General features: G+C 44.7%; 1 protein-coding gene across 1 annotated transcript in view; it reads left to right on the top strand.

Moving 5' to 3' along the window:
- The window catches only part of DLK1 (delta like non-canonical Notch ligand 1), a 161,922-nt gene extending 143,394 nt beyond the window's left edge, over window positions 1–18,528 (top strand). Inside the window, exons 2-5 of the mRNA XM_033953269.1 lie at window positions 6,889–6,952; window positions 10,554–10,684; window positions 15,546–15,687; window positions 17,784–18,528. Coding sequence (XP_033809160.1) covers window positions 6,889–6,952; window positions 10,554–10,684; window positions 15,546–15,687; window positions 17,784–18,528 — 1,082 coding nt within the window. The remainder of the gene's footprint in view (window positions 1–6,888; window positions 6,953–10,553; window positions 10,685–15,545; window positions 15,688–17,783) is intronic.
- Window positions 18,529–19,495: the final 967 nt, after the last annotated feature.

Below are 19,495 nucleotides of genomic sequence, written 5' to 3'. Positions count from 1 at the left end.
TCCTCCACCATCTCTTCCGGGAGAGAGTTCCAGACGTTCACCACTCGCTGTGTGAAGCAGAACTTTCTGACGTTTGTCCTGGCCGTGTCCCCTCTCAGCTTCAGGCCATGACCTCTGGTCCGAGCCTGGGTTACATTTGCCAATGTGAATAATGCTGTTTCTTGCTCACCATCCTTTCCCCCATTGGTGAGTGAGCTTGCTCCATTTTGTCGATTCCTTTTAGCAATTTAAAAGTCTCTATCAGATCCTCTCTCAGTCTTCTCTTCTCAAGGGTGAATAATCCCAGTTTTCTGAGGCGATCTTTGTAGTTCAAGTTCTGCATATAGCACATAGCTTTGGTTAAGGAGCGTCTGCAGTTATTGGGCCTTAAAGTCATTAGCACCTTAAAGGCTTTGCATAAATTCTAAAATTGAGTTGCTAAATAGAAGTGAGCTGCTGACAAAGTTCACAGGAGCAGTATTCCCAACCTTAGCTACGTTTTGCCATCTTGTCTAAGTTTACCATGTGCTATCTCTTGCCATACTATGGGCTCCTTTTACCAAGGTGCACTAGCGTTTTTAAGCGCAGGCAAGATATTACCGCGCGCTACCCCACGCACTACGCGGCTAGAACTAACGCCAGCTCAATGCTGGCGTTAGCGTCTAGCGCGCAGGGCAATGTAGCGCACGCTATTCCGCGTGTTAATGCCCTAACGCAGCTTCGTAAAAGAAGCCCTATGTCTGAGAATGCAGCGCCGTGATTGGAGCTACAGCCCAGGCACCCTGAGGTTGTGTGTGCAGGCCCACGCTGCTCCTTGTTACCCTGGGTGGGTCACCTGTTCCCCCCCATTACCCCGGGTTGGGCGTGGCACAGTGGTTAAAGCTACAGCCTCAGCACCCTGAGGTTGTGGGTTCAAACCCACACTGCTCCTTGTGACCCTGGGCAAGTCACTTAATCCCCCCATTGTCCCAGGTTCATTAGATAGATTGTAAGCCCACCGGGACAGACAGGAAAAAATGCTTGAGTACCTGAATAAATTCATGTAAACCATTCTGAGCTCCCCTGGGAGAACTATAGAAAAATGAATGAGTAAATAGTGTGAAAAGTTTCAGCCTCTGATAACCAGAGCTGGTATTGTGACATCATAATGCCTCATTCCATCAATGACTAAGAGCCAACCTCATTAGTGATGTCACAATGGCTTGATTGTCCTATACTTGGCTCACTTTTACTACATTTTGATTTATAGAGTGGTGCAGTAGTTAAAGCTACAGCCTCAGCACCCTGAGGTTGTGGGTTCAAACCCACACTGCTCCTTGTGACCCTGGGCAAGTCACTTAATCCCCCCCCCCCATTGCCCCAGGTACATTAGATAGATTGTAAGCCTACCGGGACAGACAGGGAAAAGTGCTTGAGCGCATGAATAAATTCATGTTAACCATTCTGAGCTCCTCCTGGGAGAACAGTATAGAAAACTGAATAAATAAATACAGAGTCTCAAAATACCTAAACACCAAAAACAAAGCTGCTTCCATTTCATCACAATATTTTTTCAATTCAGCCCGACAGCGGCCCTGTTTCGCTCAAAGGTGTTTCAAGGGCAGCAGTTGCATCTACTCACTAGTGCAGCCATACATTCCAGGGATTAGTGCCCAAAAGGCTCAAATTCAACATAGAGTACCTTAGTGGTGCCATCATTATAATGCTGGGCACCCAGATTGTTGCCCGGTGTGCAAATTTGCACGCGTGATTTATGGAATAAAGATGGTGGTGCGCAATGACTTAATTTAATAATTGGCTCTTAATTGATGTTAATTGGCTCTAATCAATCAGCAATTGTACTCCCAACTGTACTGAGTTGCTATTCTAGTAGTTGGGTGTTCTAATTCTATCATGTTGAACTTCTTTGGGGCGTGGATGTGGAAGGGCCATGGATCGGTCAGGGGGCTGCCTAGGTGTCCTGCACACGTTATAGAATACTGTAGTTACAAGCCTAATTGTTGACAGGCATGAGCACTGACACCAGCGTTTGTTGTGATGTGAACGTATGTGCCTATGACACTGTAGACTTACACTAGGGTTCTATAATGACAGTTCCATACGAAACTGCCATTATAGAATTCGCATTTAGCATGTGTTAGGATTACCCTATTTTAGCCATGGCCCCGCCCTGTTCTGCCTCTGACCTCACCTCCGACCTAGCACCATTCCCCCCTACCCCAGCCACGCCCCTATTCCCCTTCCAGCTCTTCCACATTTGCCCCCAGCCCCGCCCCCACAAAGCCGCCTCTTTTCTTCCCCGACGAGTTCCGCCCATGTCTCGAGGGCCTGGAGCATGCACGGATGTGTGTGATGTCATCCGCGCATGCTCAGTGGCCCTCCAGATGCAGCCGGAGCTCGTCGGGGCCTTCTGAAACCCGTACAAACCCGTGTCCGGGTTTTCCTGAACATTTGGTAACCCTAGCATGCATCATCTTGGCACCTAAATTTTGATGCTCATATTGAATCTACCTCTCTGTCCCTGAGAATACGGGGCCTGATTCTATAAACAGCGTCTAACTCCTAGGCGCTCTTTGGCATGGTTGTCAATCATCCACTAGCTAGGCATCGCTTATAGTATCACACCTAGTGGCATCTAAGTATCCATAGGCACCAGATAGTGTTGAATCCTTAGGCGCACTGTCATTTAGGCTGGAGCTTTCTTGGCCTAAATGAGTGAGCCTAAAGTAGGCGCCTACCGAGGAAGGAGTGGCCTAGTGGCGAGAGCTGCAGCCTTAGCACCCTGAGGTTATGGGTTCAAACACCACACTGCTCTTTGTGACCCTGGGCAAGTCACCCAGTCTTCCATTGCCCCAGTTACATTAGACAGATTGCGAGCCCACCAGGACAGATCGGGAAAAAGCTTGAGCACCTGATTGTAAACTGCTTAGATAACCTTGATAGGCGGTATATAAATACCTAATAAAATTAGTTAATCCACACCCAAACTTCACCAAAGATCCAACCTTAACTATGCCTATTTGCTGGTAGGCTCCTCAGTGTAGACACCTACTGTGAGGTGGTAGATGGCTACCAGATAATTATTTTTTTAATCATTTTTAATGGCACTTTCAATGTACTTTCAATTAGGATCAACGCTGATCCTGCACAGGTCATTCGTAAGAAACTACATGAATCCACATTCAAGTACCAAGGACCTAAGACTTGGAACAACCTCCCACTTCATCTACAACAAGTACGATCATGCTGGTATCTTCAGGAAGAGGCGAAAGACTAACCTGTTCTCCCCAAACACATAACTACAGCCCTAACCTGCCTATATTACCTTGACCGGTGTTCACGCCCTCAGTAAGACTCTTGCCAGGGATCCACCACATTCTATTGTGAATCTTGTCCATCTTATTGTCAACGTATCAACCTTATTGTAAATCTCTGCAATTGCAAACTGCACTGAATCCTAGTTGAAATATGCAGTATAAAAGAAACCGTATGGTATTAAGAAAATTTTAAAAAATTAAGTTAGGCGCCAAATTAGCAAGTGTCACACCTGCCCAGCTCCTGTTCACGGCAGCGAGCTGGAACACTGTGACTGTTCCTGTCCATATGTGTACCCTTTAACCAGGGTACCCTTCAGGCCTTCTTAGGCGTCTGCCTAAGGTATAATATCAGATTTTCTGACATTACCAAAAGAAAAACAGGCAAGGGAAAAGAAACTCACACATCTCAAAATCCAGTATAGTAGAATAATCAAACAAAGGTTTTATTATGTTCACTGGTTGCATTGAACAAAAGGAAAAATGCTTCAGCTTAGCAGACCTCAAAACAAGCACTCAAAACTATGAGGCAAAAACACAAGCTGTTCAAACAGAGCATAACTTTTAAAGAAATCCAGTGTCCAGGGTTTTGGGCGTGTCCCATCTTAACCTACAATTCCACAGCCTCTGGACTTTGTTAGCACCCCTATAAACAGTCCTGTTCACCAGAGCAGTTTGGATTTAGAAACTTTCACTGAGCTGCTTTAGCTCCAGCAGCTGTGTCATTTCACAGGCATGAAACATTCAGAACAGAAACAAATTTTAACCCAAAAATTGTGCAACAAAAACCTGGCCAGCATGTCACCTGGTTTTCACAGCCTAACGTGGCTTATCACATACTGTAGTTCTGTGAAACGTATTCTCTTCTTTAGCACAGAATCCACAAGGTCCGTGCAGGCTCTCAGCACAGCTCCCTGCTGTGACTTGCAAGTAATTAATTATGCACAGCTGTGAGGAAGAACGCTCTCGGCTCAGCTTGGCTGCTAGCAGAGAGAACAAAAAAAATGCCAACACATTTGCTAGCTTTACAACTAAAGCTTTCAAGCAGCAATTCACAGTTCCTTATCAGCAGGGAGAGAACTACAACTCCCCTTTAAACTATCACTGGCATAACTGGTAGCTTCACTACTGTGGACACAGGCAATACACATCCCTTTACTGCTTATCAATGTCCATGGACACCTCCTCCGGTCCTACCAGACTCTCCTGGATTTCCATGGGTTCCTTCCTCACTCCCTGGGTCAGTAGTAAGCTCTTCTGTGTCCAACTTTTGCCAGTCTTGGTTCAGCTCCTCAGCATTCCGTTGAGGAGGAGAGGGTTCTCCACCAAGCACCCCCTGAAGCCTCCTCAGCTCCTCCTCTTCCCTCTCTCTCAGCTGCTCTCTTTTAACCCCCTCTAATTCGCCCCTCCCTGCTGCAGAGTGAGAAGGGAGAGAAAACTCTCTGCAGCTGTGCCTGTCCCAGTCACAGCTTTCTGTGCTGAGACTGGCCTTCTGGGAGCTGTAGTTTCTTAGCTCCTGGGATAATCCAAGTGAAGTCAGCTTTTCATATTCTGCAGGGCCAACCTGACCAGCTCTCCTGCCTCGGGGACTACCTACCTTCTTCACCACTGTGTCAAAGCTAGGGATAGCGCTAGATTTGTCACACAAGGCATGCCGATCTGCCTATTGTTCAGCTGGTGGCACAAATGGTGTCTGAGCTGCTCACGGCTGCAGGCCGAACTGACCTTAGCTATTCAAAGCCAGGGCATGTGCAGCTCCCAGCATTGAATATCCAGCTATCAACAGTCACCCGGAAGTAGAGAATGACACGGTGACAAAATTCATCACCGTTCCCATCCCCGCGGATAACCGCGGGAAATAATCCCATGTCATTTTCTAGTGTCTATTTCAACCTCAGTCCTTCTACACCAGCATTCTTCAAAGCAAAGCTTGAGGGTCAGTGGTTGTGGCCATTCATACTCTGATTCTTCCCTCTCTCCTTAAAGAATGACATGAAGATGGTTTACCGCGGTTATCCGTGGGGATGGGAACGGTGATGAATTTTGTCACCGTGTCATTCTCTACCCGGAAGTTAACCAGATATTAGCTGATATCAGAATGGTGCCTGGTTAACTTTAGTGCATAAAGTTAGGACAGCCTTTACTTTTAGAAGACTGAAAATCACTAACCAGCTAAGTAAGCACTCCATCCCTGGCCACCCTTAACCTAATCAGTTCTTGTCTGTAATTGGCAATATTCAGTGGCACAAACCAATTAAGTGCTGCTGAATATCGTGCGCTAAGTCCACTGTTCTCTCTGAGCTGCGTTGGGATCCTCCACCTAGAGTTCTGCCAGTGGGGGGTGCTGTTTCACTATCACATTTTCAAATAGGAGGGACAGGCAAGCTCTGCAGAACTCCAGGGAACCAAAAGAATGAAAACACAATATTGAAGCACCGCCTCCCACTGGCAATAATGTAGTTGGAGGACTCCCGCTCATAAGAACATAAGAATAGCCTTACTGGGTCAGACCAATAGTCCATCAAGCCCAGTAGCCCATTCTCATGGTGGCCAATCCAGGTCACTAGTACATGGCCAAAACCCAAAGAGTAGCAACATACCATGCTACTGATCCAGGGCAAGCAGTGGCTTCCCCCATGTCTTTCTCAATAAAGACTATGGACGTTTCCTCCAGGAACTTGTTCAAACCTTTCTTAAAACCAGATACGCTATCCACTCTTACCACAACCTCTGGCAATGCATTCCAGAGTTTAACTACTCTCTGAGTGAAAAAAAAATTCCTCCTATTGGTTTTAAAACTATTTCCCTGTAACTTCATCGAGTGTCCCCTAGTCTTTGTAATTTTTGACAGAATGAAAAATCGGTCCACTTGTACCCGTTCTACTCCATTCAGGACTTTGTAGACTTCAATCATATCTCTCCTCAGCTATCTCTTTTCCAAGCTGAAGAGCCCTAACTGTTTTAGTCTTTCCTCATACGAGAGGAGTTCCATCCCCTTTATCATCTTGGTCGCTCTTCTTTGAGCCTTTTCTAGCGCCACTATATCGTTCTTGAGATAAGGAGACCAGAATTGAACGCAATACTCCAGATGAGGCCACACTGTGGAGTGATACAGGGGCATTATAACATTCTTGGTCTTGTTAACCATCCCTTTTTAAATAATTCCCAGCATCCTGTTTTCCTTTTTAGGCCGCCGCCACACATTGGGTGGAAGGTTTCATCATATTGTCTACGATGACACCCAGATCCTTTTCTTGGGCGCTAACCCCCAAGGTTAAAGGGAAGAGTGGCCAGGTCACTCAGTGTGGTTTAACCGGGCAGGAGCCTCTTCTGCCCGGTTAAACTCTTTTGAATATTGGGTGGGCAAGATTTTGGCTAACACTTGTTATGAGATTTCTTTTGAAAAAAGTGAAAGATCCAGCTTATATTTAGCCCTATTTATCAGCTAGAAGCAAATGTATCAAGATTTCCAGCTAGTTTAGAGATCATTTCCACAGGTTTGCTAGTGTATGACATTACTGGAAAAACTGGGACTATGTTCAATTACCCGCTGTTACCAAAACTGTATTTTTGAACACATTTCTCTGTCTTCTAGAAGTAGATTGCAGACCTGGCTGTCACTCGGTAAATGGATTCTGCGAGACTCCTGGAGAGTGCAGGTAATGAGACTTGGAGAGATAAACGAACAATGGATAGGGTAAAGAGAAAAGATGCTGATAGGATATTACCTAATTGTAATTTTAAAAATAATCTTCCACAAAAGAATAGCACGTCAGTTCACGCGATAACAAGTAAATATTTGATACCAGCCTATCTTTTGGGATGGTATATGCATGGATGATTATGAAGATAAGCAAGGCACAACTGAATCTAGATCAGGGGTGTCAAAGTCCCTCCTTGAGGGCCGCAATCCAGTCGGGTTTTCAGGATGTCCCCAATGAATAGGCACGAGATCTATTAGCATACAATGAAAGCAGTGCATGCAAATAGATTCATTGTGGAAATCCTGAAAACCCGACTGGATTGCGGCCCTCGAGGAGGGACTTTGACACCCCCGAGCTAGAGCCTCGAAAACTGCAGAAAATATTTCAAGACTGTTTATCAAAAGAGACATGCAGTTGCTCTAGGTTCATTTATCTTAAAATACATTTTTAATAGGTCTTATAGGGGTCCTTTTACCAAGGGCTCTTTTTACAAAGATGTGCTAGCGTTTTTAGCGCATGCACCGGATTAGCGTGTGCTGCCCGAAAAACTACCGCTTGCTCAATAGGAGGCGGTAGCGGCTAGCGTGCGCTAAAACCGCTAGCTCGCCTTTGTAAAAGGACCCCATAATTTGGAGCATGAAAATCAATAAAATGTTAATCCTATAAGCTGGCATTAATAATGCATCTAATTTAGGGGCCCTTTTACTAAGCTGTAGAAAGTACTAGTAAGTGGTTGCCACGGCTTAAAAGAGTTTACCACAGGATACACTGAGGAATCCCACAGTATATCCACAATGTATGTGCAAAACCAAGCACTAAAAATGTTAAAGTTTTCTGGGAGGGGCATGTCTGGTGGTAAAGAGTAGACATTTTTGCACTTATCAGTTGGTGCATCTACATTGCCACACCCTTAGGGGCTGATTCTGTAAGGGACGCCTACGAAGCGGCTGGGAATTGTGTGCCGGTGTCCTATACAGAATCACATCTGTCTTAATATAAGGATGCCTTAACCCACGATTCTCTAACTGGCGCCCAGTTACAGAATCACGCCTCAAATGTTAACAGTAGACACGGCCGGCCGAGCTGATCGTGGCATGGGAATCCCTGATCAGCTGAGTCGGCAGGACTCCTTGAAGCCACAGCTTTGGACACTCCCACTGGTTCAGCTGATCAGGGGGGAAAATACCCCTGCCGCGATTATCTGAGCTGGTTGCAGCAAGGGACCTCCCGACAAGTACTCCTGAAATTAGCAGGAGGGATGCCCACTCCCTCCTGCCGCCAACCGTCCTGAACAGCTGACATCCCCCCCAAACCCAAGAATGGCAGGAGGAATACCCACTCCCTCCTGCCGTCAGCCCCTTCGAACCCCTGAACCCCCTTCCCCTTTGAAGACTGGCAGGAGGGATGGCCACTCCCTCCTGCCGATCCCCCGACACCCCCTGGAACTCCTGATCCCCCTCCCACCGCTGAATACTGGCAAGAGGGATGCCCACTCCCTCCTTCCAACACTCCCTGAAACCCCCGACACCCCTCCTTCCAACACCCTGAACCTTAAGATCCCTCAACACCTCCTGACCTGCAGACCCCTACCCCAGCACCCCTCCAAACCTCCAGATCCCCACCCCGCACGCCTAAGCCCACTTCAGCACCTCCGTACCTTTGTCAAAGAAAGGCAACCCAAAATGAATATGCATGAGATAGATCTGCATACAATGGAGGAAGTGCGTGCAAATTTATTTTATGCATGTTCAGTGGCGTTACAAGGATGAGAGGCGCCCAGGGTGGTGGTGCCCCTCCCCACCCCCCACTCCTTCCCTGATGCCCCCCTGCTATATGCACACTCCCCCTTCCCTTCCCTTCTACCTCTAGCTGTTCACCGCTACGATCAACACGTACCTCAACGCACCTCTCGCAACCCCTGGTGGCTGTCCCTCTGATATCACTTCCTGCGTGCAGCACCCGGAAGTGATGTCAGCAGGACAGATGATACGGTCGCGAGGAGCACATTGAAGTTGTTGCTTGTGCCGGTGAACAACTTGAGGGAAGGGGGAAGGGAAGGGGGGTGCACATGACGAGGGGAGGAGTGGGAAGAGGTGGGGGTCTGAAAGGAGGAGGGGTGCTGGGCAGATGGCCCCCTTCCCCCCCTCTTCCCCTTTACTACTCCACTGTGCATATTCATTATGGATATCCTGAAAACTTGACTGGCTATTTGTCTCCTGAAGATTGAGAACCTCTGGTGCAAGGCACTATTTTTTCATTTTGTGTGCAACAGTCAGGGGAGGTATGCATGTGGGTACAGCATAAGTGTGTCACCAAGCAAAAGACACAACTTATAGAATACTGCAAGATACATGCATTCTATGGTGCACTTAGAGATGTCCACTTATACAAGCCATTAGCCTGCTTTGGTGAACATAATAACATAAGAATAACCACACTGGGTCAGATCAATGGTCCATCTATCCCAGTTTCCTGTTTCCAACAGTAGCCAATCCAGGTCACAAGCACCTGGCAGAAACCCAAATAGTAGCAACATTCTGGAACCCCCAAGATTGCATCTAGACCCCTAAAGAGTAGCAACATTCCACGCTACTGATCCCAAGGCAAGCAGTGGCCTCCGCAATGTCCGTCTCAATAGTAGACCATGGACTTTTCCTCCAGGAACTTGTCCAAACCTTTACTTAACCCAGATATGCTAACCGCTGTCACCACATCTTCAGGCATCAAGTTCCAGAGCTTAGCTAGAGAGGCGATAGTGTCTTTTAGAAAGCATCTGAAAACTTATTTATTCATTAAAGTTTTTTATTAGTTTTGATGATGAATGTATTTTATAGTTTGTTTTGTGCAAACCTTTTATTAGCGTTATGCTAGTTTTTATTGAGATTTTGGAAGAACAGGACTGGATGATATTTAGTCATATGTCCAAGTATATTTTTGATTATGTATGGTTTTTATTGTACTATTTAAATAAAACAAAAAATATAAATCATTAAAAATAAATTAATATAAATTCACTATTTTTTCCTATGTGTTTTAAAAGTATTTTCATGTAACTTAATTGTGAGTCTTTTAGTCTGTAATTTTTGATAGAGTAAAAAGATCAGCTCACTTGAACCCATTCTACACCACTTAGGATTTTGTAGACCTCAGTCATTTCCCCCCTCAACTGTTTCTTTTGCAAGCTGTTCAGCCTTTCCTCATATGAGAGGAGTTCCATCCCCTTTATCATTTTGGTTGTTCTTCTTTGACCCTTTTCTAATTCCACAATATCTTTTTGGAGCTTTGCGCTAACATTCCATAACGTCTTTGTTGCACCTTTAAGCAGATCTAAAACTTTAAAATGAGATTCCAGTTTAAAGAATTACCACCTAAGGTTACGTTTTTCTTTACTGTTTATTTCATCATCACGGACTTTGCCAGTGGTTACAAAGGTTCACTAGAACTGTTTTGCATTGTACAAATCACACTTTCGCGTGAGCTGATTATCTAGTGCTACGGGTGCTGTTTCAATATAATAATAGTAAAAATACTTCACTTTTTTAAAATGCTGTTTCAGGTGTCAGCCTGGCTGGCGAGGACCTATCTGTAACCAATGCGTGCCTTTTCCTGGTTGCTTGCATGGCAGCTGTACCAAGCCATGGCAGTGCATTTGTGAAGAAGGATGGGTGGGCAGCCTTTGTGACACAGGTTTGCCAATTTCTTTGATTTTTTTTTTGTTTCTGTGGAGCCACAGATTCTGCAGGGGTAGTGCGCCATCTGGTGTTTGAAGTTCGCTATGGCATAACTTTTATGTCCCCTTGAGAGTGGATTGTAACCTAGTAACCTAGTAAATGATGGCAGATAAAGACCCGAATGGTCCATCCTGTCTGCCCAAACATATACTCTCTATAATTTACACCCCCACACCCACTTTTACTAAACCATGATAGCGGTTATTAGAGCAGAGAGCCGCGCTGAATGCTCCACGATGCTCCTGATGCTCATAGAGTTCCTATGAGCGTCGGGAGCAGCGTGGAGCATTCAGCGTGGCTCTCTGCGCTAATAACCACTATTGCGGTTTAATAAAAGGGGGGGGGGGTTAATGATTTAATTTAAATTGTTCTTTTTCTTAGATATTTCTGGGTCAGAAACCCAGAGCTCTGCTCGGTAATGTGCATAAGTTCCATCTAGTGGAGTCTCCGTCATAGCTCACTCCAGCCCTTCTAAACCATCCCAGCCCATCCTCAACTGAATGGCCATATATGGGACACAGACCGCAAATCTGCCCAATACCGACCTTGGTTCTTCATTATCTATCATTATTTTCTGAATAGAGATCCTCTATGTTCATCCCATGCTTTTTTGAACTCTTGTCATAAGAACATAAGCATCGCCTCTGCCGAGTCAGACCATAGGTCCGTCGTGCCCAGCAGCCCGCTCCCGCGGCGGCCCTCCAGGTCAAAGACCTGTTAGTGATCTTCTACTTATAACATTTTGCCTTGTATAGTATCCCTCTAACCACACCCCTCAATTCCCCTTTCCTTCAGGAATTCGTCCAATCCCTTTTTGAACCCCAAAATCGCACTCTGCTCTACCACCTCCTCTGGAAGCGCATTCCAAGTGTCCACCACCCTCTGAGCGAAGAAGAACTTCCTAGTATTTGTTCTGAATCTGTCTCCCTTCAATTTCCTTGAGTGCCCTCTTGTTATTGTTACCCCCGTAAGTCTGAAGAATCTGTCCTTCTCTACCTTGTCTATACCCTTCATGATCTTGTAAGTTTCTATCATGTCCCCTCTAAGTCTCCGCTTTTCCAAGGAAAACAGCCCCAGCCTCTCCAGCCTCTCCGCATATGAAAGGTTTTCCATGCCTTTTATCAGTTTTGTTGCTCTTCTTGTCACCATTTTCCTCTCCACCCCCCTCCCTCGGGAGCGCGTTCCCTGCATCAACCACCCTCTCCATGAAGAAGAATTTCCTAACATTATTTTTGAGTCTACCACCCCTCAACTTCAGATTATGCCCTCTGGTTTTACCATTTTCCTGAAAAGATTTTGTTCTATGTTAACGCCTTTCAAGTATTTGAATGTCTGAATCATGTTTCCCCTGAATGAAACTGCAACGCTGTGAGAAAATTTTAACCTGTGCGGGAAGAACCCATTGGATTTCAAGTCCAACGCCTTAACCACTCGGCCATCACAGCTTCTAATGGAGCTGCACTGATAATTAAGCACTCTTTTTAAAAAATATATTATTATTATCTCTGCCCCCTTGTCCAAACATTTGGTCTGTACCTCCATTTCTTTTAAAGCATCAGTGATAGACAGCCTCTCGCTTCCACTTTTGTATTCATTAATGATCCCAGCTTTATTTACTATTACTACTACTATTAATTATTTCTATAGCGCTTCCAGATGCATGCAGCGCTGTACAGAGTCACAAAGAGTAAGAAAACAGTCCCTGTTCAAAAGAGCTTACAATCTAAACAGGCAAGACAGACAAACAGGATGTCATGGATACAGTTAAGGGGAATGGTTAATCTGCTGGCTGGGTTGGAGGGCAAAGGGGAGTACAGGACAATGAAGCCATTGTGAATTCACTGATGAGGTTGGCTCTTATTGGTGGATTGAAGCATTATGACATCACAATCTCAGCTTTGCTTCCCAAAGACAAACAGGATGCCATGGATACAGTTAAGGGGAACGGTTAATCAGCTGGCTGTGTTGGAGGGCAGAGGTGTAGGGTTAAGGATTGAAGGTTATTACAAAAAGGTGGGTTTTCAGTCTACTTTTAAACAAGGGAAGGGAAGGGGCTTGACGGACATATCTAAAAGGGATGGGATTTAATATACTGCTTTTCTGTGTGGTTACAATCAAAGCAGTTTACATATTTTAGACAGGTACCGTATTTTTTCGCTCCATAAGACGCACTTTTTCCCCCCCAAAAAAGTAGGTGAAAATAAGGGTGCATCTTATGAAGCGAATATACCCCCGCCGCCCCCCCCCCCCCCACACCCGGTACCTTTAAATTTTGGAGGACGGCTGACTGCTGCTTGTCGGGGCCCGAGGCGCACTAATGCCTGGGCCTGCGACACTCCCTAATTGTCCCAGTCGCTGGTGCTTCGCAGGGCGGCTGCCTGATTACCTGCACGTCGGGGCCAGCGGCACTTCTGAATGGCTGCCTCAGTTCTCGTGAGGTTAATGAGAAGTTATAGCCAGTGCCCTTGATATAGCTGGAAGTGAAACAGGGCCGCTGCCGGGTATGTCAAAACTTTATATTTTTTCTCGTTATTGTGATATCAGTAGGAGAAGAAATTGGCAAATTAATCGGCTGTGGAACCGTCCCAGGCAAGGCTTGATAAAAGAGGCCCTAAATCGACTAACAAGCCAATTTGGTCCTAATTTACACTAATTGGCGCCAATTATGAGTGAATTTATATTGTACAATTATGAATGAACTGCACAATTATGAGTGAATTTATATTGCTTGCTGTATTGGAGAACTGTATTGATATATTCGATAAGGACCTCAGTTTTCATCAACAAATCAGTGCGGCCACCCAGAAATGTTTCTATAAATTAAAACCCATTCGCTCCATCTCTTCACTTCTAGACACCTCCCTCCCCCATCAACATTCTGGTTTACTCTCTTGTAATTTTCCACATCTATTACTGCAACGCCCTATATCAGGGCATAACACAGAAAGAGATATGTCGTCTGCAAATTCTGCAAAATACTGAAGTTAAATTAATTTACCGAGCAAAGAAATTTGACCATGTCACCCCCCTTCTTCATAAAGCAAACTGGCTACCCATTATCCATCGTCTATCCTACAAAATACTTCTACTAACAGTCAAAACCAAACACTCTAACTCACCAGCCTTTATAGACAAACTCCTGATCCCATATATATTCCCTCCAGGACACTTCGTTCCAATAGTCAAAACCTGCTCACCATCCCCTCAATAAGTGAGGTATTTTATGACACAACTCGTAAATCCATTTTCTCGGTTACTGCACCCTCTCTGTGATATGCCTTGCCATTGGATCTCCGCCTAGAAAACTCTTTAGAAAAAATCAAGTCCAAACTTAAGACTTTTCTTTTTAAAGATGCCTTCAACCTCTAATCTAATTTCTTTCAAATAGAATTCACATACTTCATTGATGGACTTTGGGGAAAAAAACACTTCTTTCAAAGCGAGCCCTACCAAAATGTATCTTCCCCTCCCTCCACTTTCCACCCTTTTATTTTGATTTTCAATCTCAATGTACAGTGGTGCCTCACACAACGAACTTAATTCGTTCCAGGAGCAAGTTTGTTATGCGAAAAGTTCGTTATGTGAAACGCGTTTTCCCATAACAATACATGTTAAAAAAAATTATTCGTTCTGCAGCATAAAATATGCTAAGATGACATAAAAAAAGATAAATTTGTCAAAATGGTGAAAATGGTGGTCTTGCTGAGGCCAAACTCTTTGACGAGGTCACACTGTTTTACCCCATATTCACTCCTTCTAATTATTTCCCGTTTCATTTCAACAGAAATCACCTTCCTGCTTTTTTTAGAAGCCATGATATATAAAAAATATTGAGTTTATCTTAAAAGGACGACTGTATACAGTGAGAGAGGGCAGAGTCTCAGCGGCAAAAACTGGGACTTAACTTTTCTTTTTTTTTTTTTTCTAGCATTGGGGAAGCGGCGAGAGTAGCTCCGCCCCCCCCCCCAACGCATCAGCAGTAGGCACCGGGCCCCTCCATAAAAGGAGGCGAGCCGACGGTCCGCCACTGCACAGGGAGCCAGGCGAAGGGCTGTGAGAGAGGGCAGTGCCTGCGCGGAAGGATGCAATACATCGGCAGCTCGGGCGACTTCGTTGTGTGAAACGAAGTTCGTTGTATGAATCAAGACATGAAGTTCGTTGTGTGCAGCGTTCGCTGTGCGAGGCGTTCGTTATGCGAGGCACCACTGTATTTATTAACTTACCTAACTTCTGCTCCCGTCTCGTTTCCAGTACGTCAGTCTGGTTATGCCCCCTTTTTTATTTTCTTCCCTTCATTTATAAATTTTAGATATGTTTTATTTTTTAATTATAAACTCTTTTTAGACTCATTGCATTGTAAACCATTTAGGTACCTGTAAGAAAAACAATATATCAAAGAATAAAGAAACTTGAAAAACCTAACTTTAGACACAATTTATAAAATTCACCCATTGATATTTATTTACTGCTGAACCTACTACTGGGGACATAATTTGATACAGCTGATACCCTGCTTTCCATCCACTTCTTCTCAATGTTCTCTGTCTGCTGATGGTAGTGTGTTTGTTATCTTCCCAGCTGTTTTGTATTATTATGCAAAATTGTTTTCCCTCTACAAAGTTCCGATTGCACACTTGTTAATAAAGCGCTTTGAAATGCAACTGCAAGCATAATGCATTTTAAACTGAGATCATACTATATCTTTTTTTTTAATCCAACAATGAATTTTGCAATGTGAAGTGTATAATCCTTCTGAGAATTTTGCACATCTGTCCATATTTATGTTACAATTGACTATATCTATTCTGTCAATGCAGATGTTCATCCCTGTTCTGCAAAGCCTTGTGCTAACGATTCAACCTGCATAGAAACAGGAGATGGCGGATACATCTGTTTGTGTGCCCAGGAGTTCACAGGAAAACACTGCGATCTGAAAAAAGGACCTTGTTTTATCAATGGGTAAATGCCAATATCAGTTATCACATTCTTCAACTGAGCAAATTGTTCTGTTAGGGTTACCATACGTCCGGAGGACATGTCCAGGGGTCCAGACGGCTTTTCAAAACCAGGCACTTTGTCGGAGTTTTGAAAAGCTTGGAACAAATCACTGTCGGGCAGCGGGGGCGGGACTAGGGCATAATGGGGCGGGGATGGGTGGAACTAAGCGGTCCTGAGGGCGGGTCTAAGGGTCCGGAGTTTCCAAACAGAAAATCTGGTAATTCTATGCTCTATCAAAAGATCAAATCAAAACGGAGAACTACTGTGTAATCACTTCAAAATGACATACAAAATTAAACACAGTAAAAATGATATCAATGGGCACAACGAGGAAAAAGACCTCAACTTCCCCTTTTGTCAAAAAAACGAAGTTTTTGCAATGACAATGTACTGGGGTTAAGGTTCTTATCATGGGTCAAAAACCTCATTGTGACACCAGAATGTGAAAAATCATTTCTAATAATTTTTTTAAATAAATAATCAACATCCTCTGACAAAATTTATGTGTTTTCAAAAAACTTAATTGAAAATATTGTACCACCAATCACAGTGATCTTGCTGCCACAAAAGACTAGGGGCTCCTTTTACAAAGGTGCATTAGGGCCTTAACGCGCAGAATATCGTGCACTAAAATGCCGCACGCGCTAGCCGCTACCGCCTCCTCTTGAGCAGGCGGTAGTTTTTCGCTAGTTTTTCCTCAGACCTCCATTCCCTTTCATTGTCAACGTATCCTCCATTACCCTCTGTAATATCTATCCTCTCATCCATTTCCTTTCCACCTTTTCCTCCTTTCAGGGTTCTACCATTCTCAGCATCTTCCTTCCTCCACCCTAATAGCCCAGCATCTCCTCCATCTTCTTTCCCTCTCAACCCTCGTAGCCTGATATCTCCATCTTCTCTCTTCCCTCCTGTACTCTTCCCCATGATCTAGCATTTCTCTCACTCTCTTTCCTCACTCAATTGCAGGCCTTTCTCCATTACTCCACTCTGCTCCTACATCCAACATCTCCCACCTTCTCCCCTCCACCTCCTGTGCATCTCTACCTCTTTCTCAATTATCCCCATGCTCAATACCTTTCTCTCTCTCTCTCCCTTCCTTGCATCCCTCCCCCATGCAGCATTCTCTTCCTTCCTCCCTTCCACTGCCAAAGCCAACATTTTTGTTACTTTTCCACTGTCCACCATCTCTCTCTGCATTGTTCCCTGGGTCAAACCTCTCTATCCCACTCCATGCACCATCTCTCCCTTCCTTCCTCCCTTCCATTATCATGTGCAACATTTGAAAACATGTGAAATCACCATGCATGTCTCCCTCCCCTCCCCCTTTGCCAGCCTCTTTCCTTCCTCTTCCTCTTACCCCTCCCCCCTTTGCTAGCATCCTTTCTTCCTCTCACCCCTCCCCTTGTGCCAGCCTCTTTCCTCTGCACTCTCTCTCCCTAAGTAAGGCTCATTTCATCGGGTCGTGGCTTTGGCAGTGATTCCCACATGATGCCTGCCACTAACCCGGAAGCCTTTCCTCTGCTGCAGATAAAAGTTACAACTATTACTCCTCTGCCCTCCAACCCAGCCAGCTGATTAACCATTCCCCTTAACTGTATCCATGACATCCTGTTTGTCTTTGGGAAGCAGAGCTGAGATTGTGATGTCATAATGCCTCATTCCATCAATAAGAACCAACCTCATCAGTGATGTCACAATGGCTTCATTGTCCTGTACCCCCTCTGCCCTTCAACCCAGCCAGCTGACTAACCATTCCCCTTCACTGTATCCATGACATCCTGTTTGTCTCTCTTGGCTGTTTAACAATTAAGGCAAAATACTTATTTTCTTTTTCACAGAACTCTGAAAACTTGATGAACTCTATATTGACTGTATTTAATTATTGTTTTCCTTCTTTTGCAGAGGTTTTTTTTATGTAATCCGCAATTGATATTTATTCAGATATTGAGCAAACTATAAGACATAGATATAGATAGTTTTTTTTAAAACAACGATAAAAGGATTTCCTAATTTTCTGCTTTTCATGAACTTCCTGTATTTTTTATGTTTTATCCTAGCTCCCCGTGCCAGAACGGAGGCACTTGTGTGGATGGTAATGGTTCTGCGCCTTATGCCTCTTGCCTGTGTCCTCCTGGTTTTACAGATAACTTTTGTGAATTAGACGTAGATGATTGTGAACCCAACCCATGCGAAAATGGAGGAACTTGCGCAGATGTTGGCTTAGGCTTCAAGTGCCGTTGCTCAACTGGCTTCAGCGGTGTGTCTTGCAGTCGACACGCGGACTTGTGTAGCAGCAACCCCTGTAAAAATGGAGGAACGTGTCACGAGCATCCCGAGAGAGGATTTCGATGTATGTGCAAGCCAGAATTTGTGGGGGAAACCTGTGACCATCCCAACGGAAACACAAGCCTGTATGCGGTCAGTACAGGCAGGAGACCAGCACACAGTTACGACATACTTTCAAGTACCCGTCGCAAATCAATGCAGCACCGGGAACATGAGATCTTGAAGATTACAGTAAAGGAGACCATCCAGCACACGGACCCCTTACTCAGTAGAAGTCAAGTGATTTGCTTCACTGTTCTGGGCTTGCTCACGTGTCTTGTTGTGTTGGGCACAACGGGGATTGTGTTTTTCTCTAAATGTGAAATGTGGCTCGCCAATGCTAAATATAGTCACCTTTTGCACAAGAAGAAACACTGCCTCGTGAAATCAAAGCACGGCGAGGACCTTTCAGTTAACATTATTTTCCCAGAGAAGATCAAACTGACTAATTACAGCAAAACCTACACTGCTATTTGAGCTATTTCAGAAGCTGTGGATGGAGTGTATAGAACAGCAAAAATATTTGTTGCAGGAATCTATTTAGTAGCATGCAGTAAACTTTTGTACTTAGAACATAAGAATAGCCTTACTGGGTCAGACCAATGGTCCATCAAGCCCAGTGGCCCGTTCTCACGGTGGCCAATCGAGATACCTAGTAACTGGCCAAAACCCAAGGAGTCGCAACATTCCGTTATCTCAGAGTAAGCAAGATTCCGGAACCCCAAATAGTAGCAACATTCCAAGCAGAATCCCCAAAGAGTAGCAAGATTCTAGAAACCCAGAGAGTAGCAACATTCCGGAACCCCCTAAGAGTATCAGGATTCCGGAATCCCAAAGAGTAGCAACATTCCATGCTACCGATCCAGGGTAAGCAGTGGCATCCCCCATGTCTTTCTCAATAACAGACTATGAACTTTTCCTCCAGGAAATTGTCCAAACCTTTCTTAAAACCAGCTACGCTATCTGCTCTTACCACAATCTCTAGCAATGCGTACCAGAGCTTAACTATTCTCTGAGTGAAAAAATATTTCTTCCTATTGGTTTTAAAAATATTTCTCTGTAACTTTTCACTAAATTTTGGGGGTGTTCCTAGTATCATCCCATAAAGTTATTGCACAGAAAAAAATACAGTACCTACAGACAGCACAGATGCATTTACTGTCTCTTATTTAAGAGGTGGTAAGTGAATCCATGCTATCTGGACCAGGGACAACTAGTGGGTGATAAATTAACATCCACCAACTCCAGTGGGCAGTTCATGCCTATTTCTTGTCTGTAATCTCTCCATTTCCTGTCATATAACAGTTAGCACATTGTTAGAGCTACAACCTCAGCACCCTGAGGTTGTGGGTTCAAATCCCTCGCTGCTCCTTGTGACCCTGGGCCAGTCACTTAATCCCCCCGTTGTCCCAGGCACACTAGATAGAGATTGAGCCCACCGGGA

This window comes from Geotrypetes seraphini, chromosome 7, assembly GCF_902459505.1.
Source record: "Geotrypetes seraphini chromosome 7, aGeoSer1.1, whole genome shotgun sequence".
In the NCBI taxonomy this organism is placed as follows: domain Eukaryota; kingdom Metazoa; phylum Chordata; class Amphibia; order Gymnophiona; family Dermophiidae; genus Geotrypetes; species Geotrypetes seraphini.
The sequence above is the reverse complement of the archived record's forward strand: the minus strand, read 5'-3'. Positions and strand labels throughout refer to the sequence as shown.